Here is a 27,350-nt window from a genome sequence, read left to right as displayed (position 1 = left end):
GTGTGGTCATTATAGATTTAATTTAGTTGTTTTTACATCTTGAAGTAAGAACTATAATAAAAATCCAGGAAAATTTCCCAGTTATTTCAGGTGTTCACAACAACTGATTTGAAACAGTTTTTTGAGCAGCATCACTTTGGAGTTTTAAGTCCATGTTGGGCAGATATCTTTAGAAAGAGATGACTGAGTCTTCTGAACATTTTATCGCCTGGGTCACAAATATCTTTTTTCTTTCCCCCTTGGAAGCACTGGAATTTTTAGCAAAATATATGTTATTTATTAATTGGGAGTTCAAATGTGAATTTTAATGAAACCAAATCTTTTACAAATTGTAACATTTCTGATTGCCCATTCTGACAGAAGTCCATCCACAAGAGTATTTGGCTTGATTTTCTGAAGGGCATATTAACATTAAATATCTAATTTTGGGTCAGCAAGAAATAATAGTGGTTCTCTGGCCAGCAAATCCAAGAAAAGTCTAGTTCATGGCATTAAAATCCCAAGTTAGGTACTTGCTAGAGAAATTTGAATCCTGGAGAAATCTCTGGTAGAAGAATCTCTTGAAACTAGAAGCTCTCATCTGTACCAGGAAGTAATGATAGAACTTATATGACCCCTTGACGTGACTTTGATTAGTCAGGACTGTGTCATCCAATTCCTTGACCAAGGTGGGATTCTGATGAACTGGCTGTACCAGTGTTGTTATGTTTTAATTTCCAGAAGTACAAATTGTTATTGTGATATAAATTAGTATCATTATAGAAGCCAAATAGATGAAGAAAACCAACAATGGGACTTCATGGGATACCTTGTGAGATACCCAAGTAAGAAAGGAGGATATTTTTCAACTTATGAGGCTGAGGATATATCTTGGGACTCTTTCAGAGAAGCAGTTGCTTATGGCAGATGGGTAAATGGGCTTGGGGAATCAAAGGCTCTGTTTTAGATCTTCATAATTCTGAGGAGTTCTAGTATTTTCCTCATCACATCATTGTCTGAGCTATCAATGAGGTTTATTTTCCTTCACTGCTTCTTTTGTTATATTGGGAGTATATAAAAATTTTGATGTTTTCCCGTAAAGTGCTTTTCAGTCCCTCAGTGCTATATAAGTATTAAATAATTAAGCTCTAAATAATTAAGTTTGCATTCTTTTAATTGTTGTATACCTCATTTTAAAATTATAAATAGACTTATATTGCAAATGGATTAATTTGACTGTGTGGATGAACTGAATGTGGTTCTAAGAGTTGAGAAATTTAAATTGTTAGAATAGTCATATTCCTTCATCCAGGAGGATTTCATTTTCTGAGAGAAGAGAAGGAATATTGAGTGTTTGGAAGAGTAAATCTGGGATGGACCATCAGCACCTGGAATGTCTCTTTTTTGTTCCCTACTTTAATTTTTTTTTTTTTTTTTTTAAAGAAAACGAGATGGGGGCAGGGCAGAGGGAAAGGTAGGGAGAGAATCTTAAGCAGTCTCCACGCCCAGCAGGAGACAACCCTGAGATCATGACCTGAGCCAAAATCAAGGGTTGGATGCTTACCTGAGCCACCCATGTGCCCCTAAAAATATTTTTATGGAATATGAAATAATATGATTCATCATTGAACTAGATTCTAGTCAGTATAATAAGACAAAAGGATAAATATTAGAAAGCAGCAAAGGTATTATTTACAGATGATATGATTGGCTATTAAAAAAAATCTCAAAATATCTGCTGATATAGCAGTGGAATCAATAAGAGGATTTAGCATGTTGTTGCCTGTAAGATTAAGGTATAACATTCAATTGTATTTCTGTGTACTAGCAACTAACAGAAAATGCAACTTAAAAAGAGTTTTTATAATAATAACCAAGTGTATAAAGTACATATGAATAAATCTAACGAAAAGATAGGACATTTATATAAAATCTCCACAGAGATCCAGTATAATGAATAATCACAAAATGAATATCTTGTAACAACTCTTTGGGTGAAAATAGAATACTGTCAGTACCATAGACATTCACCCTCCCTTCTTTCTCAGTCGTATCTCCGTCTTTCTCCCAGGAGTGGTCACTTTTCTGATGTTTGTGGTAATCACTTCCTTGTTTTATGTGAATAGTTTTCCTACCTATGTATCCATTCTTAAACAATCTAATTTAAAAATTATCTGTTTTTTAAAAAATTACTTCTCTGTAAATGGGATCATTTTTAAAAGATTTATTTATTTTAGAGAGATAGAGGGAGTGCAACAGCACAGGGAATGGAATAAATGGGATGGTCAGAGGGAAAGAGACTCTTAAGCAGACTCTGAACTGAGCATGGATCCATCTCAGGACTCTGAGATCATTACCTGAGCTGAAACCACGAGTCCGTCGCTTAACTGACTATGCCACTTAGGTGCCCTGTAAATGGAATCATTTTATATAAATTCGTGTGTGTGTGTGTGTGTGTGTGTTCTTCAGTGCAGTAATATGTTTATAAGAGCATCATATTTTTATGTGCAGGTTGACTTTGTTCATCTTCATTTTTTTTTTTTAAAGATTTTCTATTTATTTGACACAGAGAGAGAGAAATCACTAATAGGCAGAGAGGCAGGTAGAGAGAGAGAGGGGAGGAAGCAGGCTCCCTGCGGAGCTGGAGCAGAGAGCCTGACTCGGGGCTCGATCCCAGAATCCTGGGATCATGACCTGAGCTGAAGGCAGAGGCTTTAACCCACTGAGCCACCCAGGCACCCCCATCTTCATTATTATATGGTATTTCATTGTGTAAAGAAACCAGTTTGTTTATTCCATTGCTGGTAGTCATTTGGATTATTTCCAGTTTTTAATTTTTTATGAACAATATTGCCAAGAACATTCTTGTATATATGCCCAGGAATAGAATTACTGCATCATAGGATATGTAGATCTTCAATTTTTTTTTTAAATAATGCTAACTGTCTTCCAGTATTTCCATAAGTCAGTGTATTCTGACTGGCAGGTTTGTCCTGGAAGTTGAGAAAATTCAGTTCTGAAATCCTTTTTTTTTTAAAGATTTTATTTATTTATTTGATAGAAAGAGACACAGCAAAAGAGGGAACACAAGCAGGGGGAGTAGGAGAGGGAGAAGCAGGCTCCCTGCTGAGCAGGAATTGGGATGCAGGGCTCTATCCCAGGACCCTAGGATCATGACCCGAACCAAAGGCAGACGCTTAACTGACTGAGCCAATCAGGTGTCCCTAATTTTTCCATTTCTTAAATTGGGTGGTGGACACATGGGCATTTCTTTATTATTATTTGACTAAACATATATATCATGCTTGTTTATAATTTAAATGATGGTTTTTATTTTTATTTTAAAAAAGATTTTATTTATTTATTTGACAGAGAGACACACTGAGAAAGGGATCACAAGCAGGGGGAGTGGGAGAGGGAGAAGCTGGCCTCCTACTGAGCAGGGAGCCCAACGTGGGGCTCAATCCGAACCTGAGCCGAAGGCAGACACTTTTTAACTGAGTCACCCAGGTGCCCCAAATGATGATTTTTATTATTTCTACTGCAGGGGTGCCTCGCAGGCTCAGTAAGTAGAGTGTGCAACTCTTGATCTCAGGGTTCAAGCCCTACGTAGGGTATAGAAATCACTTAAAATCTTGACAACAACAGCAAACAAACTATAGTCATTTTAGAAAGCACAACTAAAGTATAAAGAGGAAGGCTGAAAGTTGACTGAATTGCATCTCAGAGATTGTCATTTCCCTTTATGCCTCTCTTCTGGTCAATGATATTTCTAGTAATAAGTCTTTCCATCTGCTTACAATAAAAAGAATACTTTTTTCCAGACCCCTGAGTTGCCTCTCTCTCTAGTGTCATCCTATTTCATTTGTTCTAACCTCAGAATATGCTGGAGTGCTGTTTTGAAGTTATTCCCTTCTTGTATAACCTTGAAGGGTCTCCCTATTAACTCTTAAATCACTTAAAAATGTATGATTATTGGCATTTAAAAAACTAGTTTCATACTTTCTTTTTCCTTTCTTTCCTTCCTCAGGCACTCTCCATTTCAGCTATGATAGCCAATGGTATGCTCTCTATACCTGCCTCTTAGACGTTGCAGATGTTAGTCACTTTGCCTGGATCCCTTGGTGCCAAATCAGTAACAACAATAAAACAACACATCCCTTTTAAACTCAACCACATCTAGTCCTTTCAGAACTCCAATTCAGAAACTTATCTTCTTACCCCCAACCCCAGAAATATATCTTCTTTTTTTTTTGTTAAAGATTTCATTTATTTATTTGATTGAGAGAGAGCACAAGAGGGGAGAAGGTCAGAGGGAGAAGCAGACTCCCTGAAGAGCTGGCAGCCCGATGGGGGACTCGATCCTGGGATTCCGGCATCACAACCTGAGCGGAAGGCAATGGCTTAACCAACTTAGCCACCTAGGCGCCCCAGAAATGTATCTTCTTAATGAAGTTTAAAAAATATTGCCTCTATCTAGACCCATGATTGTGTTACATAATAGTATTTAGCATAGCTGGATGAGTTTTTGGGAAGGTGGTTCAGCATTTCCTCCCTGTTGGTATTCCTTACAGTGCTTGCACCATAATGTAAACACTTAACTTTTCTGGGTTCATATATATTTTTTAAGTATTTCTTAATTTTAGTTATAAACTTTTGGGTATTTGCCTTTTTCTTCTCTTTTTTCTTTTTGTCTTTTATGTGCTCTCTCACTCTTGTTCTACTTGAGATTGTCATTGTGACTTTTAGTTTTACACTTTTTTTTAAGTAGGTTTGCTTAATCTGGGAGTTTATGCCTCATTTAGTTAGGGAAGGGTGAGATGTATGTGTTTGGTGGGGGTCTTGGGGATTTGATGGTGGGAAGATCTGAAGAGTCAAAAGCCTCGGGTTCTGTCAACAAAGCAGTTACCTGGTATCCTATAATTATAAATTACATTAAATTACTTTGTGGTGTCCCAGTGTGGGTGTAGTTCTATATATTTAAATCTCATTTTTTCCCTCTGCCTCCTATTTAGAAATTAGAGGAATGTTTGGTGAAGCAAATAAGAATTCCTTTTTCCTGGTACTTTGTGTCCTATTTGCATTCTTTAGTGCTAAGGTTTTTTTTTTCTTCTTTTTTTTTTTTCTTAAAGATTTTATTTGTCAGAGAGAGAGTGAGCAAGAGCGAGCATAGGCAGACAGAGTGGAAGGCAGAGTCAGAGGGAGAAGCAGGCTCCCTGCGGAGGGCAAGGAGCCCGATGTGGGACTCGATCCCAGGACGCCGGGATCATGACCTGAGCGGAAGGCAGCTGCTTAACCAACTGAGCCACCCAGGCGTCCCTTTTCTTCTTTTTTTTTAAAAAAGATTTTCTTTATTTATTTGACAGACAGAGATCACAAGTAGGCAGAGAGGCAGGCAGAGAGAGAGGAGGAGGCAGGTTCCCTGCTAAGCAGAGAGCCCGATGAGGGGCTCCATCCCAGGAACCTGGGATCATGACCTGAGCCGAAGGCAGAGGCTTTAACCTACTGAGCCACCCCAGGCGCCCAGTTCTAAGTTTGAAATGTGAAATTCTTATATCATAGATTTTTTTTTCAAAATAGAAAACTCCAGACTTCTTGAATTTGAAGTACTCTACAAGAACTTGCCAGTTCTATAAAGTCAGACTTCTTTATGTTGGTACATAATTGTTTAGCTCTAGAACCCAGTATTAAGAACAAGAGGAGACACAAACATGTTCCTAGATGAATCAGAAACTAGCCAACTTTCCCTTAATGTAATGTTTTGGATGAAGGATTTGCCCTTCTGAGTCTGGCTAGAAGATATATATCCCTGCTTTTTCTCCATTTTTTACTTTACCTTGCACCAACCGTTAAAATGCCTTTACTGTTGGTCTTATGTGAACACCTTTTATATAATATTTTGCTTTTTCTTCTGCTCTCTGAATGTTTGTCAGTATTTTTGTGCCTTGTGACCTTGGCCAGGTACCATCGTATATGTTGTACCCAGAGCTTACAGTTGCTTTTTGGTGGTTTATACATAATATTTAGGATAATTTATTTCTTTTGGTTCTATAAAATGTACTAGGTTTTTTTTTTTTCCTATTTTACTTTATACTAAGTTCCTAAAGTAATTTCAGCCTTGAAATCTTGCATGCAAATTATTAATGATGCTTTCATTAAAAAAGAATTTGTGTCAGTGTATCTGTCTTCTTACTTTGAACCATAATGCTGATTTAGCAAAGAGAAGCGATTTGTGTGCTGATTACCCTGTTTCTTCTGAATCCACAAATATATTCCCATCTAGTGTTACTAAAAGATATTTCCTGACCTGAACTGTTGTCATGTCATGCCTATAGCCCAGAGCTCTTATTTATTGTTCATATTGAATCTGCCCTTTTGCCCCCAGCCCCCAGGGTATGATTTTACTTTGGTGTTGGCTTATTTATTTATCTCTGTCCAGGGGAGGAAATCCGTCCTCTGTACTTAGTATGCCACAAAGATTTTGTTCTCCTTCCAGGGATTGTGCTAGAGGCTTTGCAGTGTGCCAAGACGTAGGACAGAGTGTTTTTTGTTATAGGCAAAGGAGAATGCCTCATTGATTGATTAAATTCAACAAATCTTCTCAATTAGTGATTTTTCTTTTAAGAATGCTATTACAAGACATCAAAGCCAGGGAATGATGGTGATGGTGAGGGTAGGTGGGGAGGAAATAGGTCCTTGTATATAAGGTGTTGTGTAATGTAAGTCTATATTGGTAGAGCAGTAAGACTTTTGAAAGGGGCAGAAAAATCTGTGTTCTATTGATAGCCCACCTGTTAATTGGGGGGAGATTTGAGAGTGCAGAGAATGAATACCTCAGTATATTTTATGTATGTATCATATAGTTGTTCCTCTATTGGGTATTGAAGCACAAGCACAGGAAGTAAAGTGGTGTAAGAAATTACTCATTGTTCATTATCAGTTCACTCCTTTTTTTGGTAGATTATTAGAATAGAAGGTTCTTCATTGTCTAATAGTCATAGTCAGTATCAGAGCAGAGTAAATCCATTATGCTGGACTATTTAAACCAGGAAATTAGATTTCTTTTTATTTATGTATGTATGCATGTATGTATGTATTTGACAGAGAGAGACAGCAAAAGAGGGAACGCAAGCAAGGGGAGTGGGAGAAGGAGAAGCAAGCTTCCCGCGGAGCAGGGGAGCCCGATGCGGGGCTCAATCCCAGGACCCTGAGCTAAAGAGATGCCCAAAGACTAAGCCACCCAGGTGCCCCAAAACCAGGAAATTAGATTTCTAATATGTTCCCTGGAAATTTTAGCTGGTAATAAACAGTCCTTACATGAAGAAGGTATATCCTTATGTCTAATGCAAATATCATCTTGAGTTGAACTTGAGTTGAACTTCTTTGTTTTGCTTATCTATGGGATATGAGTGTATATGTGTGGTCTTTTGGTTAACCTTTCTTAGTCTTAAAATCCTAGGAGGCTGTACCAAAATATTCTCAACTAATTTAGCCATTGACATAACTTGGATAGTATAAAGTTGGGTCTTTCACCCTCTTTAAAATTGGGGTTTAGAATTTTGCAAAATATTCAAATAGAGGGACTTGGCTGCAAGGAAAAACATAGTAGATCGTCATGATTCTTTCCTTTCCACAGTTTATGGCAGAACCTGAAACTTAAACAATCTCAGAATCTTTGTGCATATCCAGAAGGGTCCCCCTTTTCATTTCCCTTGTGGGGTAAGTGGTTATGGTATTGATTCTCAAAATTTGATTTAAATACTGTTGGTAATCTCTAAGGTCCTACAGTTTTGATCTTGACAAAAATTAGCAAATTGACTATTATATTTTGTAAAACCTCACCATTAGTTAATGGTTTCCCACTATAAGCAATACCATCCTCTGGTGAATTTGGCCTGTCTGTTCTGTGGCTCTCTGTCCAGTGTCTTTTTTTTTTTTTAAGAGGTAGGGGTTTTTTGTTGTTGTTGTTGTTTTAAAGATTTTATTTATTTATTTGACAGACAGAGATTCAAGTAGGCAGAGAGGCAGGCAGAGAAAGAGAGGGGGAAGCAGGCCAGACCCTGGGATCATGACCTGAGCCTAAGGCAGAGGCTTTAATCCACTGAGCCATGCAGGCACCCCTCTCTGTCCAGTATCTTGAAGTCTTGGTGTTTCTTTCTGTATCTCTGTGTGTATGTGGGTGTCTATCTCTTTTGTACTGGTCACAGAAATGAGTGTGATAGGTAGCTTATGATGGTCTTAACTTTGCCACTGCAAGTCCACAAAGTATTGGGTTATGGACTCAAAAGAGTGCAAATAAAGCCCATGGGGAGATATGGTATTGGTAGCTGAATGTACTTAAAAGGACTGGTATAGGATATGCAGATAATTATCTAATTGTGAAGTCCAGAAAAGGTAGGTATTTTTAGACATATGGTTAAGGAATCCTAGTAGAGAAACTAACCAGCTGTTCTCTGCCTTTTCCAATGTTGGAGCAAGAGTTTCTATTAAATTGACTGGATATTTGATGATATTAAGGAATTATTATTACCTTTTTCTAAGTGTGGTAATTATATTATAGTTATGTTTTAAACAAAAAGAGTTCTTCTTCTTCTTCTTCTTTTTTTTTTTTTTTTTTAAGAGGCATGCCCTGAAATGTTTACAGATGAATAATGTCTGGTATTTGCTTCAAAATGATCTGGGAATGGGGTAAGTGGGTGGGTTGTATATATATATGAGATGAGATTGGCCACAGGCTGATAATTGTTGAAGATAGATAATAGGTACATGGGAGTTTGTTGTGGTATTTTGTCTACTCTAGTATGTTTGAGATTTTCTGCAATAAAATGTTAAAAATCCAATATCATTGTTTTGGGTGCCAAAATGGCAAATATTTACATACTATTCTCTTCTTTGAAAAAGAAAGTTCGAGAGTCCTTTGAACACATAAAACTAGTGAAAAGTTCTCTTTTCTAGTAGTCTTCAAGGAGTAGTAGCTCTTTTATCTTTCTTTCAGAGGATTGTGTTTACAAACATGCTTGATTGGCCACATTCAGATTTATAAGTTATTAAGTCTCTGATTTCCAGGAAGTGTGGAGAAAAGGAGAGCCAAAATGATGAGAGATTTGGGAAGCCCAGGTCAAGAAGAGAAAACCTAAGAACTGAGTTAGTAGCAGTGCATAAAGTATGTCGTGCCTTTGCAAAAGTTATTGTTGGATGCCCTTCAAGGATGAGTTGGACTGCTAACTTTCCAAAAACCTAGGGCCCTAAAGCATCAAATTTAGTGATGGACCTTTTCCTTGACCCCTATCTTCTCTACTCATGACTTCTTTTAGATGCAAGGCTATGAAGTCCTGAGAGAGAAGTAAATAGCTGTTCGCCGCCTAAAGACAAAAGTCTGTGTTTTAGGGGAAAAAACTTAAGCAACAGCTGCATTTGTAGATGCCAAAGCACAAAGACTTTCTGTCTTTATGGTACTTTTATCTTATTTACATGGTTTTTACTAATCCAAATAATTATGTGCTCATGTGGATAGAATTGTTTGCTTCATGATCCAAGAGAAATGGGTGGGGAAGCACCTGCTTTTAGTCATTAAAGTCTTATTGCTTTTGCACTGCATCCAAGAAAATACTTAACAGACAAAAAGTAATTTGCCTTTTCCTGAGAATAAAAAGGAAGACCTCTTTGGTTTCACTTTGTGAAGAAGAGCTGAGCGAAACCCCAAAGGTGGGTTTTCTCTGTTTATTGAAATGAAACCATCAGGGATCCCATAGGGAAAAGTGATTCCTGGGTTTGGGTTCTTCCTGCCCTTTCTCACTCCCTGCCACAGAACTCAGCAATTGGAAGAATACCAGTTTTTGTTCCTTATTGGTGCTACCACCTGTTCTTATTGCTGAACTAAATGTTCTTGGCTTTCTTTGGTGTGAACAGGATCTCCCTCTGGGAAAGGTGGGAGGAGGGTGAAAAAGGGAACAGGAGGAGGCCCGTTCCAGCCCTTGTGCTCATGTGAGAGGGACACACAGGGGTTAGTGTGCTGCCCTAACAGAGGGGCTTTGTGCTACAGCTTCTTCCAGAGCTGCAGCTCCACAGATGCATGCTGGGAGAGCTCAGGCTGCTTCATCCCTGATACACTTGCTTTTTCCTAACAATAGCAGAGCAAGACTGATAATAATAGTTACAATAAAATAAAGAGGATGCAGGCATTCTGAATACATTCAGATATTCTTTGTGTATGGAGACCGTTACCTGTAAATAAGAGATGAGAAAAGAGTATAGTTTAGAGACGTATGACACTGAACACAAGTCGGATTTGTTACTACATATCCGCCGTGCATGTAGGCAGAGCTCTGACTTTAGATCTTTCCCTTTCTGTGCTGAAACCTTGCTTAGATAGTCATGGGAAATCTGCCTCTTTTAAGTAAGAGCAACAGAAAGAGAAAAGTTTGGTCTTTCCTACCCAGATTTCAGAGACTGGGGAAGTAGCTTAAAGTAGATGCATTTCTGACCCAAGGTCAGTGGCAGACAGGCTCCTTAGTAACCTAAAATATAATGACAACAACAACAACAATGGCAGCTAATACTTAGCATTTATACAGCCAGGCAATAGCCTAAGGTATAGATAGAGATACAGATAATTTATTTAATCTGTAAATAACCATAGGAGGTAAATACTATTGCTAATCCTCTTTTAAAAGAGGAAACTGAAGCCTAGAAGGTTAAGTAGCTTTTCTAAGGTCATAGAGATGGTAAATAACAGGACTGGAATTATGAACCCATGTAGTCTGGTTCCAGAGTCCATGCTTTTAACCATTACTCTATACCATCTCTCAGTGGAATCCTGTCCTTTCTCAAGCAGGGTCATCTGAACCACAGACCACACAACATGACTGGAGTGACTATTTTAATTCTCTTTGGTTAATAACATAACTACTGCTATGCATAGGAGAGAAGTTAGTTCATTAGGAATTGTTGATGCCTTAAAGTATTATGGCTTAATTCTTGAGGGACCTCAGCTGAGAAAGACTAACGGGGCTGTAGTTGGCAAATATTACATTTGTGCAGAACTGTCATGAAGCCAGTTTTGGACTCTGGACAAAGAACCAAGCCTCATCCATCCCATTCTCTAGAGATAGAGCCTTCGTTAGCAGTAATATCTTAGCATTAACCATTGAGAACGGCAAGTTGGGATGTGATAATGGTCACTTAGTGTTTTCAGTGGTCAAGCCACCATTACTTGTAGAAGCAGTCACTGCTTCTTTGGCCACCTTTTCCTTTGTTTGTCTGTTCCTCTGTTTCAGAATCCTGTAGGTCACTTGGTATAGATATCTAGTTGTCCTCTGAGAATGTTTAACTGTGGACCTAGACCATTCCTTTAGATCTAGTTTAAGGGTCAATGATAGACATTTTTCTATTTCCAGCAACAAATGATGGAAGGTCCTGCCTTGCCTTTACCTGATCTTAAATATATTTGTGAAAAATGTCTAGGTTAATCCAAAATAACTTAGAGTACTTATAAAGATTTCTTCCAGTTCCTAGCTCATAAAACAATACTAAATATGTATTATTAGTACTGTCTCCTCCACATCATATAGAATCCTTTGTAGGGAATAATAGCAGGTTATGTAGCAAATTGTTCTTGAGCTGTTTTGGGGGTAGATGTTCAATGTGTATGAGAAGGAACAGTGTTACTGAGAGAATAGAATGAGGAAAAAAACAGTTCGAACTTGAAGTGAGCAGAATGAGGTTAAATCCCATTTTGTATTACCAGTTATATTACCTTAAGAAAATAATTTCGACTTTTCTAGGTGATTCTTTATTGGCTTTTAAAAAAGAGGGGACTAGGGATACTTGGGTGTCAGTAGGTTAAGTGTCTGACTCTTTAAGATTTTTTTTTAAATTTATTTGACACACACACATACACACACACACACACACACACACAGAGGTCACAAGTAGGCAGAGAGGCAGGCAGAGAGAGAGGGGGAAGCAGGCTCCTTGATGTGGGGCTCGATCTCAGGACCCTGAGACCATGACCTGAGCCGAAGGCAGAGGCTTTAGCCTACTGAGCCACGCAGGCGCCCCAAGTGTCTGACTCTTGATCTCAACTCAGGTCTTGATCTCTGGGTCATGGGTTCAGGCCCCATATTGGGCTCCCCACTGGGCATGGAGCCTACTTAAAAAAAAGAGGGAACTTAATAATATCTTAATAAGATCTACCCATATCACATCATCCATCCATCCATCTATCCATATATCCATCCACCCAAAACTAGTTATTGTTTGCCCTCTATATGCCAGTATCCTTCTAGGTGCTGGGAATAATATAGCAGGGAATTAAAGGACAAAAATTTTCTGTCCTTACACTTAAATTCTAGAGAGTGTTGTCAGATAATAAGTAAGTAAAATATATGGTATTACAGATGTTATAATACATGCCACAGAGAAAAATAAAACAGGTGAGGGTGGAAGGTTTGAGGAAGAGGGGGTGGCGCTTGCAATTTTAAATAGAGTGATCAGGGGACGCCTGGATGGCTCAGTTGGTTAAGCATCTCCCTTTGGCTCAGGTCACAATCCCAGAGTCCTGGGATCAAGTCCTCATTGGGCTCCTTGCTCAGTGGGGAGCGTGCTGCTCCCTGTGCCTGCCACTTCCCCTACTTTTGCTCTCTCTCTTTTCGACAAAATCTTTGAAAGAAAGAAAAGAAAAGAAAAAAGAAAAAGAGGTAAATCAGTCAGGAAATACTATATAGTGAGGGTAGTATTTGGATGAAAATCTGATATGTGAGTGACTGAGCTGCTTATAGTTCAAGTAAAATGAGGACCAAGAATTGACTATTCTAGGTTGATGAGGCCTCCTATTCTTAGATCATATAAGTAGGTTTATAAAATGGTCTTGTTTCTGGTCTCATTAGTAAGTCTGAAAAATAACCAAGGGTTTCTTTTTATATGAAGAAATTACTATCAAGAATGTTAAGTAAGTTATACTCTTCAGTGTGTCAATATGTAGCACATCATTGAATTTATTGTTTGTCTGGGTGTTTTAGTGAGGATCTGGGCCATGTGATGGCCCATATTGTAGTTTTTATGGGGAATGTCTAAAACATATTCTGGACCATATTCTAGTTTCTGTGGGGAATGTCTAATACTACTTGAGAAGGACTCATCAAGCCAGGTGCCACTTGTTGCCACTGTTTCCATTCTCTGGATATCACATTTATTATTGTTTCAGATCAGGTAAAGATGGAGGAGATAGATACATTTAATTACACCAAAATTTAAAAACTGGTCCACATAAAAGACACTAGAAGACTGCAAGAAGATATTTGCCACAAGTCATAATCACAAAAGATCCAGAAAAACTAAATGTAGTTAGAAAGACTCAACCAGTCTGAGTGTATTAATTAATTGCTGACAAGGATATGGGGAAATTTATGTATATTCATTTACCGGTAGAAGTAAAAGTTGACATAGCTTCTCTGTAACGGCAATAAATTAGCGACTGCCAAAATATCTGTCAATAAAGAAATAGATAAATAGATGTCACATAGACATCTGATCAAATACAGTACAGCAGGGAAAAAGAATGAATTGTGTGTGTGCGTGCGTGCGCTCGTGTGTGTGTATAAATTATGGACAGTTCTCAAAAATAACGCTGAATTTAAAAAAGTAAAAGTGTGATATTTTGTATATAAATAAAAATATACATAAAAGTATACTCTGTTTTAAGGGTATATATATATATGTACATGTGTATACACACACACATACACAAACACTAATACACAGGTATATAGAAGTATTAAAAAACAGAAGACTGCGCAACAAACTCATGATAGTGAGTGGCTGGTAGAGAGTGGGTGATCTTAAATGGGACTTCATCTGTAGATTTGAACATGTTGAACATGTTGAACATGTTGTCGTGTTTATTTCTGGGTATTAGACAAGTCGGTCTTTGTTTTATTATTGTCCTTTGAGTAATTCTAAATTAGGAGAAGGGGGCCAAGTTTCATAGGATGAGTCCTCAGAGAATTATTTACCAAACCATTTATATATAATGTCCTTATTTACTAAGGATCTTCTACCTCTGTATCAGAGGAAATGAGGTAACCCTATATTACATTAACTCATGACAGTGGTCTCTCCTAATGTGTTCTTGATGGTATCACAGTCAGATGGGAGAGCAAGGATCCCTGCTAGCATAGATCATGTCCTTTATTCTGACTCTTGATTTTTTACTTTGTTGCTAACTTCAAGCATGTCAACTCATGGAAAGTACATTGGTTCCATTGTGAAAAGCACGGAGACGCTAGCTTGACAGACTGGGATATGTAGAAGCTTAATAATAACAACACTATGCTTTTTTCCTTTGTCTAACCTCTTCCCTACAGGGAATCTTTAACCAGTTTCAGTGTAGTAGTGAAAAAGTGCTTCCATCTGACACTCTCCGCAGTGCTCTGGCAAAGACTTTCCAGGATGAACAGCGTTTCCAGCTGGGAATTATGGATGATGCTGCAGAGTGCTTTGTAAGTGTTGGCCTCTGGACCTCTTTGATATGAGGTGAGACTGTTGATGGTCTCCATCAAGGACTGGGTACTTTACTGTAGTATTTACTCTGCCCTTGTATCTACAATTAGAACTAGGATTAGAACTAGGAATTTCCGGAGTTTTTCAGAGCTCTTGGGTGTCTCTGCTAATGAAGTAAGAATTGCATAATGGGTTTATTCTTTTTCCTTTGGGTTTAGAGTAGTTTTGTGCTTGCCATTTTATAAAACAGTGGCTCTTGCCTTCAGAGGAGAAGGGCTCATTAAAACACAAATTGCTGTGTCCCACTCCCTTGAGTTTCTGATTCAGTAGGTCTGGATTAGGGTCCAAGAATATCTAGCTCTAACAAGTTTCCAGGTGATGGTAATACTAATGCTGTTGGTCTGGGGACCACTGTACTTTGTGAACTCCTGCATTACTAATAATAATTAAACAGAGAATAGCTGAGTCCCTAACACAAGTGTAATACACTGTTTAGGTAGCTACGTTGCTCCCAGTGACTTTAGTAGAAGACTCTTCGGAACTCTGGGTTTTAATTCTATCCATCAGCCTTCAAAAGACTGTGTATCCATTTTAAAAAATCTATATTAAAAAATATAGAGTGATCTATATTCCATTACAGGGTAAAATGTCACCAGAATCAGAGTTACTCCTGAGAAACTGGATCATATACTGCTGGTGGGAATGTAAAATGGTATAGCCACCATGGAAAACAGTTTGGCAGTTTCTTAAAAAACTAAACTTGCGGGGCACCTGGGTGGCTCAGTGGGTTAAGCCTCTGCCTTCGGCTCAGGTCATGATCCCAGGGTCCTGGGATTGAGCCCTGCGTCGGGCTCTCTGCTCTGCAGGGAGCCTGCTTCCTCCTCTCTCTCTGCCTGCCTCTCTGCCTACTTGTGATCTCTGTCAGATAAATAAAGAAAAAATCTTAAAAAAAAAAAAACTAAACTAAACTTACAAATTATCATATGGTTCAGCAGTTGCATTACTGGACTTGTATCCAGAGAAATGAAAACTTAAGTTTATACAAAAACCTGTACATGAATGTTCGTAGAATCTTTATTTGTAATAGTCCCAAATTGGAAACAACCCAATGCCCTTAATGGTGTATAGTGAAACAAACTTTGATACTTCCATACCAGGGAATACTATGCAGTAATAAAAAGGAATGACTGATTTACACATCAACTTGAATGGATTTAAAGGGAATTATGCTGAGGGGAAAAAACACAGTATCAAAAGGTTAAATACCTACCATATGCTCCCATTTATGTAATATTCCGAAATAACAAGCTTGTAGAGATAAGCGAATAGATAAGTGGTTACTAGGTGTCAGGGTTGGAATGGGTGGGTAAGGCTGTAAAGGAATAATGTGAGGCAACCTTGTGATGAAACAGTTTTATATCTTGATTGCATGGTTGTTATATGTCTCTTTACACGTGAGAAAATTGCATAGAGTTATAGACACAAATAAGTGTATGTAAAACTGGTGAAATCTAAATAAACTCTGTAGACTGTATTGATGTCCATTTCTTGGTTTGGTTATTGTAGTATAGTTATGCAAGATGTTACCACTGGAGGAAAGTTGGTGAAGGGTATATGGACCCCCCCCACAATTTTTTGAAACTTCCTATGATTTTATAGTTACTTAAAATTAAAATTTTTTTTTTTAAAGTAGAGGTATTCTTACCTTCCAAGAGGATTACTATTTCTCTGAGTAAACTGCTTACCAATTTGTACATTTTTCTTTTAAGTATCACTGATACACTGCTTTTGTTTTTTCCCTATTAGGAAAACCTCCTGATGAGAATTCACTTCCAGATTGCTGACGAAACCAAAGAGGATATATGTACTGCCCAACACTGCATCTCCCACCAGAAATTTGCAATGACATTGTTTGAACAGGTGAACCTTATCTCTATCTACATCACTACTTCTTCAAGAACACTTTATGCTGGGATGTGGGGTATTAGATGGGTGCCAAAACAATTAATGACTGTGGCTGCTTGGTTTTGCTTTTTTACCTGGGCCCAGTGTGTGTGTACTAGCTGTGGTGCCACTTCTGATCCACTGCCTTTCATCCAGATGGTACATTACATCTCCACTACTTCCCTTTGGTGAGTCTTAAAGGGTTCTCTGTTTGTACCCTTAGGTACTTCGTAAGTGATTGAGTTTTCACTGATGGCATCCATATAGCTTTTATTTTTATTGCTAAGACTATGCTATATTGTAGGAACTCAGAACAACTTTAAAGTAACCTTTGTTCTTTTCCGTCCTCTCCCAACTTTTCTTAGGTTCAGTTCTGGTCAACAAGGTGGGAGGTGAAATGGGGATTCTATGAGCTTTGGATTTTGGGACAGGCGCTTATTGTGTTTGGGACAGTGAAGCTGGTCAGGATAAGGGCTTTGGTATAGTGGGCATAGTGGGCAAAGGAAGAAAATCAAACATGTGAGTTAGGAGTTTGTATGAATAATCTATTTGATTTAGTTATAACTCTGAGTAACTTCTACCATCATCTTCTACCCTTCCGTTCCCTATCTTGAAGCAATCAGGCTATTTGTATGCTGGAAAGACGAGAAAAACCCTCACCAAGCATGTTTGGTGAACTGCTGCAAAATGCTAGCACCATGGGGGATCTGCGGAACTGTCCGGTGAGTTAAGTCAGGGGTAGAGTTTAGAGTTGGGAGAGGAGCCCTAAGATTAGTGGAATTGAGACAGAGCCAGTGGGAAACATCTCAAACTAGTCTTATATATGTATTTCAGAGCAACTGCGGAGAAAGGATTCGGATTCGCCGTGTGTTGATGAATGCTCCACAGATTATCACAATTGGGCTGGTATGGGACTCAGACCACTCAGACTTGGCAGAGGATGTCATTCACAGCCTGGGTACCTGCCTTAAGCTTGGTGATGTGAGTATTAGTTACCTTTGTCTCTGACTTGGAGTTCTTGTATCTTAGTATTGCTTAATTGCAGTGAACACTAAACACAAAGGTATATCCTAGATGACAAATATTATAGAGTTTTGGACAAGTATACTTATTATATGTGTACACATACATGTGCATGCATGTACCTGCTCACATACCTCCTTTGGGTAGGTGGGAAAGGCTTTTTAGGAAAAATGGGATTATGTTGGCCTTGAAAGACAGGATGTATAGAGTTTAGCTACTGATAAAAATCAAGCAGTTTATAGAGTTATTATGTGCCCTACTCATTATTTATACCCATGTAGAGTAGGAAGGTGTATTTAGCCACAGGTGGAAATAAGGTCAAAAAAGTGAGCAGGCCTGACTAGAGCTGCTATGAGAGGTGAAGGGGTTAAAATTGGTGACCTGAGTTTTATAATACAAAATTTACAGTGAGGAACCAATGTCTGTTGAGAAGATAAGGAAGTAGCTTGGAAGAAAATTGAGTGGTTTAGTGGTTTTCTGTGCATCTATTCAGAGAAATAGGGAAAAAGACTTCAAGCCTGTTGTCCTTAACCTTGTCAGCTCCATGCCCTAGTAGGTACAGCCAGGGTTTTCCTTCAGTTCAAGAGAAGAGCCAGAAATTCTGTAGTTTCCTTTCTACTGGTTTCTTTCTCTTACAGTCCTGTGAGTGAGGAGATCTCTTGTCATTCTTGAATGTCAGTAAGCTGCAACTGAGAATAAATGAACTATCTGGGACCTTATTTTAGGTCTCCTTCCCAAGGAATCTCTGACATGAGTAGGTTATACACAATTAAATCTACTTTTTCTAAATTTCTGTAGTCTACATCTTCTGTATTGTTCTAGTTTTGTTTTATTTTTATGATTTTCTCACTCATATAAGTTTCTCAAGGCAAATATCCTTTTCTTCAAATTTTTTTGTGTATGTCTTAGAACCTGTGGCACTGCTAGACATCTACAAATTGAAGTACTGATAACCAGCATGGTGGTATTGCTCCTTTTAAGGGCATTGTTACCCTTTAGTTAGGGTCTCCGCAGGAAATTTATATTTGTGGCACCAGCTGATAAGTAACTTTTGAAACTTGAGTGTTTTTGTTTTGTTTTGTATTTTTCAACTTTGATTCCTCTTATGATAAGCATCAGCAATAAAATATTATTGAAAGTATGAAGAAACATCACCACCTTACCAGTTTACTGCCACTATCTTTCTTGTGTTTTGTCTTTTTAGGTTCATTTCTGATGATTAGTATAGACTAGGGGAGAATTTTAGACTGAAGAGTGGAGAAACAAGTCAGTACCTCAATAAGAAATGATGGAGTTTGCGGAGAGGTGATTTAAGAGGGTTGAGTATGTGACTGTTTTTTCCATTTTCTTTTTTCTCCCACAGCTGTTTTTCAGAGTGACAGATGACCGGGCCAAGCAGTCTGAACTGTACTTAGTAGGAATGATCTGTTACTATGGCAAACATTATTCTACATTCTTTTTCCAAACAAAGATCCGCAAATGGATGTATTTTGATGATGCTCATGTCAAGGAGGTAGGAATATTTAAGCCTTTCTTAAAGTGTGTGGTGGCTGCAACCAAAAAAACTAGGATAATTACTTGTCTTCTTGAGTGTTTATTTTCATTGTTTGATGTCTGTTTACCTATCTGTTGAATTTATGAGAGGGTCAGTCTTGTCTTCTCCAAATAGATGGCAAGTTTCTCAAAGATAGGATGGATATATTTTCTGTTATTTTCTCTGACTTCTCACCATGCAGTCAGTACAGTTCTGCGTTTATAGTTGACAATGGGTTTTTTTTTTTTTAATGTATTAATTGGTTGATTTGAGTGAGAACAGTTTAATGCCTCAAATTAGGCTAGAAGGTTAGCATGAAATTCAGAATTTCAGAGTTCGAATTATCAGGGTAATCCTTTGTCCCAGAGCTGCTATCAATTATTCTCTGATTGTTACCTCCCTGAAGTACCTTAACATGTTTTGGGAATAGTGTAGGAAAGAAAAAATGGGGCTATGAGAATATTTAAAGCTGGAAACTTGTTACTGTTTAAGTCACAGAGTCCATGACTGAAGTATTTAAGGTGATCTGTATAAGTTAGGAAGCTTCATGAGGTAAGATTAGCAGGAGGAGATTCCTGACTATAATTTACAGCAATCCATGGACATTAAGCAGTGTCTTCTACAAATAGTAAAGTCTGTCACATTTCTTGATTGTCTCTGTTTTGCTGTTGTAGTTTTGGGGAATTTATATGAATTCTTTGAGCTTTAGCATTTTTATTTGAAAAATAATACTTGTCTTATAAGATTTTAAACGAGATTTATATGTAAAAAGGATTTTTTTAGTTAAAATAAATAATTTAGTTATAAATGTATGAAATTAACACTATGCTAGTTGTTCAACTCTTAAGAACACACCATCTCAGAATGTGACTGGTTCAAATTTAAGAGAGGGTGAGTTTAGGGATTTGATTGGATTGTTTCCATGCCTCTCCTGTCACTGTTTTGCACTGCTTTGGCAGTGCTGAATCCAGCTCAAAGCTAAGGCCGAGGTTCAGCTGTCTATTCTAAGCAGTTTGACATTTTATGTCCTGCCATGTGTGAACTCTGAAATGGAATGTCATTTGTTCTAAGGCAGCCTGTGAGAGTTTCTGCCTGCTGTTTAGCTTCATAAAAGTGATTTTAATATTTAGATGAAAATTATATAATTTATAGAAATGATAGAATTGCAAATTTCAAGCAAGGGCTTTAATCTGTGAAAAGAAATTGATCACCAAAGCAGCTGAAGTCCCCTCACATAGCATGTTAGTTTTGAGAGCTTTCATTTATATTTGACAACTAAATTGATGTTTCACAGGAATAAAAGTAATTTTATTCATCATTCCTACCTCTTACAGGGTTTTACGCTTTCTAAAAGGATTTAACAACAACAACAACAAAAGATTTAACAAAAAATTTATAAAATTTAGGTCTAAGGTCTCTTTTGTGGTTTCTTTACCCAATTTTTGTCTTTTTGTCATTCTTATTTTCTTTAGAAAAACAGAATGGGAAGATATGTTTTGGATTGTGGGTACAAAATATAACTGTCATATTCTTCTGATTGTTTCTGGTTCAGATTGGGCCCAAATGGAAGGATGTGGTGACCAAATGCATCAAGGGGCATTATCAGCCTTTGCTACTGCTTTATGCAGACCCACAGGGTACCCCAGTGTCTACCCAGGACCTGCCTCCCCAGGTTGAGTTCCAGTCATACAGCAGAACGTGCTATGATAGTGAAGATTCAGGTGAGCAGTCTAGCTCTTTACTTCTTCCTTCTTCCTTCCAGTGTGATCGCTGGACAGTTATGACTCATACTTAAATCATGAGCCCAACACAATAGCCTAGCCTGTAGATAGAGGATCCGTTAGAGATGGAAAGAAGTGCCAGCTCGTGCTGAAGCCCAAGGTGTGCCAGGCTTTGTTTCCTTCCGCCTTCAAGAATGTTGTTGCCTAAGTCACCTGGCCCTGATTCAAAAGTGAGAAGGCAATTAGGTTGATTTAGCCTGAAGTAATTAGTTTGTGAGGGAGACTCAGTGTTTAACCTTCTAATAATGTAAGATGACTGATTCTTGCTGTCAATTTAACAGTGACTTCAGCAAATTGTTAAGACCGAGAAAAATTTTATGTGTTACTACAAGACTAGTCATTTTGTTTGGGATAAGAGATTTTTGTTTTAAAATGCCAAGTGTAGTAGCAGTATCCTTCAGCCTATGAATCAGATTTTCACTTCTAATTCTACTGTGTGCAACTTAAATCTCGTTTTCCTGTAGAAACAATTTGCAGCTTGATGGCTGAAGTCTCAGGATAGCTCAAAGAGGCTTATAATGTATTCGAAATATAACCCTAATAGTTTTGGCTTGTTTTCTAAAAAGGAGGAAAAAGAAATATCCTTTTCATTTTCTAGATCTAGGACTGCTCTGGAGTATAGTTTTGAAAGAGAAGATGCTTGTTCTTGAAATTTTTTCCCCTACCTTTTGTGCTTCCCTCCCACTTGGCATCTGGCGTTCTTCCCAACCATGTACCTACTCAGACCTTTTTCTCCCTTCAGTCAAACATGCATTTCCCCTTTTGTGTTTTTCTGAGCAAGTTGTTCAGAGAAAAGTAATCTGATTGAACTAATTTACTCCAAAGGATATATAACAGCCCTAGGGCGCTGGCACCTGGGTGGCTCAGTCCTTAAGCGTCTGCCTTCAGCTTGTGCCTACATCAGTCTCCTTGCTCAGTGGGATGCCTGCTTCTCCTTCTCCCACTCCCCCTGCTTGTGTTCCCTCTCTCGCTATCTCTCTGTCAGATAAATAAAATCTTTATAAGTAAGTAAGTAAATAAATAACGGCCCCATAATTTATCAGATATATTAAAAATGCTTACAATGTCAATTAAATTTTTTTTTTTAAGTGACATTTCTGGCAGTGTAGGAGAAAAATGATGGGCTGGGAGGCAACTGGTTAAGTATGCCAGGTTGGCCTGGGACTCTCCATCCAAATAGATCTTACTTTTCACAACTTTTTCCTTTCTTCCACTTTCCCCCATAGGTTTTCTAAAAGCCCCACAGTTTTTCACAGTGGCAGGCAAAGTGAGGGCTTCAGCAAGGTAGGGGCAGGAGTGGGAGGAATTGTTTGTGTGTCTGGGTTATCTGGAAGTTGGGTGTTGGGAAGAACAGCTCTGGTATATCCTTTTCACTCTTCCATTTAGGAAATTCTTGCCTTATGGACCCTTGTTGCCATCCAACTCTTTGCCTTCCCTGTCACTGTCCTCTCTTTCCTTACTTTTGTGTATATGTCTCCTCCTTCCCTCAGGGAGGGAACCCTCCATCTCAAGTGACACTCGAACAGATTCCTCAACGGAGAGCTATCCCTACAAACATTCCCACCATGAGTCTGTGGTCAGTCACTTCTCTTCTGATTCTCAGGGGACAGTCATCTATAATGTGGAGAATGATTCCACGTCTCAGAGCAGTCGGGACACAGGTAGGGAGTTATACAGTGGACGCTGCTTGCCTGATTCAGTTCCTACATAGAGATTCTCCCAGGGAAAAGAAACTGGGGCAAGTTAGAAATGTTAGTCATGGAAAGGGAGAAAGGCACAGAACTTGGGTAATTGACTGGGATGAAAAGAAGCAACACAATTCTGAATGAAACAATGATAACTCCATTACACCTATGCCTGTTAACACCAGCATGTCAGTAAGAATGATTGTAATGTGATTATTGATGTGATTGCTTATTTCAAAATCTGCTTTTTGTTCTTACTATATTCTCGATCCCTGTCCTTCTCATAGTTTTCCAATAACATTTGTTGCCTCACTCCTCATCATGTTTTCATGTCAGGCATTATCCCAAGTGGAGGGCTTTAAGAGAAGGGGCATGTTTATGGGCATGGGACACTTGCTCATCACCTTGCTGGACTTCCTGAAGGACAGAAAAGCAAAAGAAGGAAAGCTAGCCTGTTTGTTACTGTGCTCTCCATGCAGAGAACATTCTTGAACTGTTCTGTTAATCTGTAGAAGAATGTGCCTGTTGTCAGTGGAAGAAATCAGTACAGAGCATGAAAGGAAAAGAAGTGCATGACTCACTGCTGAGATGAAAAGTTTATCACCTAATGCATAGAACAGTGCCCATATTCTTAGAGACTTGGGAATTAGTGAGCTCATGGCTTCAGATTGGTGGTTCCTACTCTGTGCTTGACTTTTTTTTGAGGTTTTTATTTAAATTCCAGCTGTTAACATACAGTATAATATTAGTTTCAGGTATACAATATAGTGATTCAACACTCGTCATACAGCACCTGGTGCCCATCACAATGAGTGGCACTTCTTAATCCCCATCACCTATTTCACCTTTTCTATAAATATTTGTAGTATGTATCTCTAAAACAAGAAATCATTTTTTAAAATGTCATTATCACACTTAAAAATATTAATAGTTCCTAAAAACTAAATAACCAATGAGTGTTCAAAAACATAAGTATCTTGTAATTTTTTTTAAATTTTTTATCATTTTTTAATGGTTTATGTGCTTTATTCTGAATCCAAGTGAGACCTACACTTGATAAGTCTTTTGCATTTCTTTTAAGCTATAGGTTTCTCTATTTTTCCTGTAGCTGATTGTTGAATAACTAGGTATAGTTTGTCCTATAGATTGCCTACATTCTGAAGTTTGCAGATTATATTCCTAAGGTAACCTCTAGCATGTTTCTCTGTTCTCTGTATTTCTTGTAAATTGGCAGTTGGATCTGGAGGTTTGGTTAGATTCATGTTGAATTTCTTTTGATGACTATTGCATTAGGTGATTACTTTGATTTTTTTTTTTTTAGACTGTATTTCTGAAACTGTGAATCAGGGAGAAGCCAAATAACAGGATAAACAAGGCATATTTTCCAGGAGAGTCAGGTTTATATTAAAGGTTTGTGAATGGCCAGGGGTAGGGGAGTGTACTCCCATTGGTATAACATTTGCAGATTTAGTTGCTCCAAGTTATTTCCTTCTTTCTGAAATCTTTCCTTTGGGCTCGGAGGTAACAAAGGATCAGATAAAGCAATAGAAGATTACGTTGGTTAATTTCTTGAAAATAGGTAGCATATCACTACCCCTGCTGGTACGTGAATTTGTACAAAAATTTTCATATATTAACTTATGAAAACAAATTAGCGCTTGGTGCATTTGAAAACCTAGAGGATTTTCTCTAAATCTGTTTTCTAATTTAATTCAGTTGCTTAATTCACCTTTGGCTTCTAGCAGTTTAGATTGATTATATCCTTTATAATCTGACCTTTGCTGTTATCATATCATACATTTACATTCTGTGGCCATGAAGCAGGGCAAGTCATGTAAAAGAGCCCATATCTCCTGGGCTTCCCAGTGATCAGTACTGAGGAATTAGGAAGTGTAATCTCTGGGTAAAACCAGGTTTGGTAAAGCACTCTTTGGAGATGGGAATAAGAATTATTCAAAGTTCAAATGCCCTTCTAAATGATTCACATTTAAGGAAGATTTAGAACTGAATCTTAAAGCCACCCACAATCAGAGCGCTCTTGTGGGCAAAGGCTGGGGAACCTGGGCAATACCAGATGTAATAAAAAATTAGGCTTTACTTAGTATGTGTTGGTAAATGAAAGGGAGGCTCTATCTTTTATTTATTTTAGTGAAAATATGTTGATACATGACATTTTTATACAATCTTTACAACTGTCACCTTTTAAAAATTACCAAGTAATGTGTCCTTTCTGGGTCACTGGGAAAGATTATGAGCAGAATCAAGACTGGTAATTGGTCAGGAGACATTGTCAATTTGCAGGCTTCCATTTAAATACTTGAGCTTCTCTGCATTTATCTGTATTCCTGCTACACTTAAATCAGATAGCTTTGGCATCTACAGCTTCTGATTCATGGGTATACTAAATTTGTAGCACTGTTATGAATCCCAGAGGGAGACTAGGTTCTCAAGAGGATGGAGGTCAGTCTCAGAAACCAGCTTACCCCCATTTCCTTGTTCTTTCAGGACACCTGACTGATAGTGAATGTAATCAGAAACTCACATCCAAGAAAGGATCACTGATAGAACGCAAGAGGAGCTCCGGCCGGGTTAGGAGGAAAGGCGATGAGCCTCAGGCCTCAGGGTACCACAGTGAAGGCAAGCCATTCTGCACTGTTTGTCTTTCTTCATTCACTCTGGCAAACTTGTGTCGTACTCCAGACTGGCTTTTCTTTTCTGCTTTCACACTTTGGGGTCTGGGTATCTGTGATCATTTTAAACATTTATGTTTATTTAATTCTTTGTGTTTTTAGGAGAAACATTGAAAGAGAAACAGGCCCCTAGGAATGCCTCTAAACCATCCAGCAGCACCAATAGACTAAGGGATTTTAAAGAGACAGTCAGCAATATGATTCACAACAGACCATCCCTGGCTTCTCAGACCAACCTAGGATCCCCGTGTGTGGGGAAGGGAGGAGACCCGACTGACAAAAAGCCTCCTAGAAACCTGTCTTTACACTGTCGTGACTGGGAAGTAGAGAGTACCAGCAGTGAGTCAAAATCCAGTTCTTCTAGCAAGTATCGTCCAACATGGAGACCCAAACGAGAGTCTCTGAATATTGACAGTATCTTTAGTAAGGACAAAAGGAAGCACTGTGGCTATACCCAGCTTAGCCCCTTTTCTGAGGATTCAGGTGAGGAGATAATTAGGGAAGAATTGGGCTTTTGAATAAAGTTGACTTACGTATTTAAAAAACCTGGATTTTCTGGTATACTTAGCAAGGTACATTTTTATGCTGATGATTTTGGAGATAGGAGTTCAGTGAAGGAGTAGCTGGAGGGAGGGGTTGGTTATGTCTTAATTTGAAGCCCATGCTAAAAATACCTCCTTTTCCATACTTGTCCTTTGATCCGGATAGCTAAAGAATTTACGCCAGATGAACTAAGCAAGCCACCTGCTTACGACGTTAAAACTGGTGGACCAAGCCCCCAGTATAAGCCCTGGGGCCCTGCACGGCCAGGCTCTCACCTTTTAGAACAGCACCCTCGCCTAATACAGCGAATGGAGTCTGGCTATGAGAGCAGTGAGAGGAACAGCAACAGCCCTGTCAGCCTGGATGCAGCCCTGCCTGAGAGCACCAGTGTCTGCAGGTATTGTTTGGCTTTTGAATAGCGGCATTGTTCCTTGCAGCAAAGTGATCCACCAGGAGGCTTTTCAACACACAGGGGTGGAGAAATAGAATTTATTAACAATCAACTTTCTTTCTTTCTTTTTTTAAAAAATTGAAATAAAGTTGATATACCATGTATTAGTTTTAGGTGTACAACATAGTGATTGGACAATTCTGTATATTACACTGTGCTCACGGCAGTACATATGGTGACCATCTGTCACCATAGAATGTTATTACAATATTATTGACTATATTCTCTATGCTGTACTTTTTATCCCCCATGTAATTGTACCTCTTAATCTCCTTCTGTTATTTCACCCTTCCCCCAACATTCTTCCCTCCGGCAACCACCAGTTTGTTTTTGTATTTGTGATTCTGTTTCTGTTTTTTATTTGTTTGTTCATTTGTTTTGTCTTTTAGGTTCCACATCTAAGTGAAATCATTTAGTATTTGTCTTTCTCTGACTTATTTCACCAGTACCCTGGGATCATGACCCGAGCCGAAAGTAGAGACTTTAACCCACTGAGCCACCCAGGCGACCCTCCATTCATCTTTTAATGGACATTTAGGTTGCTTCCATAAGTTGGCTGTTGAAAACAATGCTACCCTAAACATGGTCGAGGGTGCTCTGTCAGCTTTCTATGACAACAGCACCCTCTGCTGGAAGAAGGAGCAAAGGCATTTGAGAAAAGAGAGAACTTGATTATGTGTAAAATAATTACTTAGTAAATAACTTGTAATGGAAGAATTAGTGAATCAAAATACAGTTCTATGATCAGAGATAAAATACAGTTGTTATTTATTCTTCCATTTAGGATGGTTTCTTTCTTTCTTTTTTTTTTTTTTTAAAGATTTTATTTATTTGACAGAGATCACAAGTCGTAAGAGAGGCAGGCAGAGAGAGAAGAGGAAGTAGGTTCCCTGCTGAGCAGAGAGCCCGATGTGGGGCTTGATCCCAGGACCCTGAGACCATGACCTGAGCCGAAGGCAGAGGTTCAACCCACTGAGCCACTCAGGCTCCCCTGGTTTCTTCTTTTTTAGGGTCACAGGGATTCTGTGTTTTATAAGTCAGTGATACTCATAATTCCAAAAGGTAATAATAATGATTTAATAGTGTTCATTGTACCTTATTCCTGGGGCACAGTTTGCTTTATAAATTTCAGGTTTTCATATGCTGTTTCTACTGAGTTGCCACAGAGGCAAATTTCTTAACAGAGTTGCTGTTTGCAAAGAGTGACTATATCTTCTACAA

The 27,350-nt window shown here is 38.4% G+C and overlaps 1 protein-coding gene across 17 annotated transcripts in view; it reads left to right on the top strand.

The window, feature by feature from the left end:
- USP54 (ubiquitin specific peptidase 54) overlaps positions 1-27,350 on the top strand; it is a 119,747-nt gene that overhangs the window by 66,575 nt on the left and 25,822 nt on the right. For 13 of the 17 annotated variants that reach the window (XM_032311735.1, XM_032311738.1, XM_032311737.1 and 10 more), the window contains 11 exons: positions 14,343-14,477; positions 16,285-16,398; positions 16,528-16,610; positions 17,039-17,144; positions 17,257-17,403; positions 18,809-18,958; positions 20,532-20,700; positions 22,251-22,421; positions 24,951-25,082; positions 25,238-25,618; positions 25,844-26,075. In XM_032311735.1, coding sequence (XP_032167626.1) covers positions 14,343-14,477; positions 16,285-16,398; positions 16,528-16,610; positions 17,039-17,144; positions 17,257-17,403; positions 18,809-18,958; positions 20,532-20,700; positions 22,251-22,421; positions 24,951-25,082; positions 25,238-25,618; positions 25,844-26,075 — 1,820 coding nt within the window. The remainder of the gene's footprint in view (positions 1-14,342; positions 14,478-16,284; positions 16,399-16,527; positions 16,611-17,038; positions 17,145-17,256; positions 17,404-18,808; positions 18,959-20,531; positions 20,701-22,250; positions 22,422-24,950; positions 25,083-25,237; positions 25,619-25,843; positions 26,076-27,350) is intronic. The other 4 variants (XM_032311748.1, XM_032311744.1, XM_032311746.1 and 1 more) reach the window with 2 other exon arrangements.

Source organism: Mustela erminea, chromosome 14, assembly GCF_009829155.1.
Source record: "Mustela erminea isolate mMusErm1 chromosome 14, mMusErm1.Pri, whole genome shotgun sequence".
NCBI classification, from domain to species: Eukaryota; Metazoa; Chordata; class Mammalia; order Carnivora; family Mustelidae; genus Mustela; species Mustela erminea.
The sequence above is the reverse complement of the archived record's forward strand: the minus strand, read 5'-3'. Positions and strand labels throughout refer to the sequence as shown.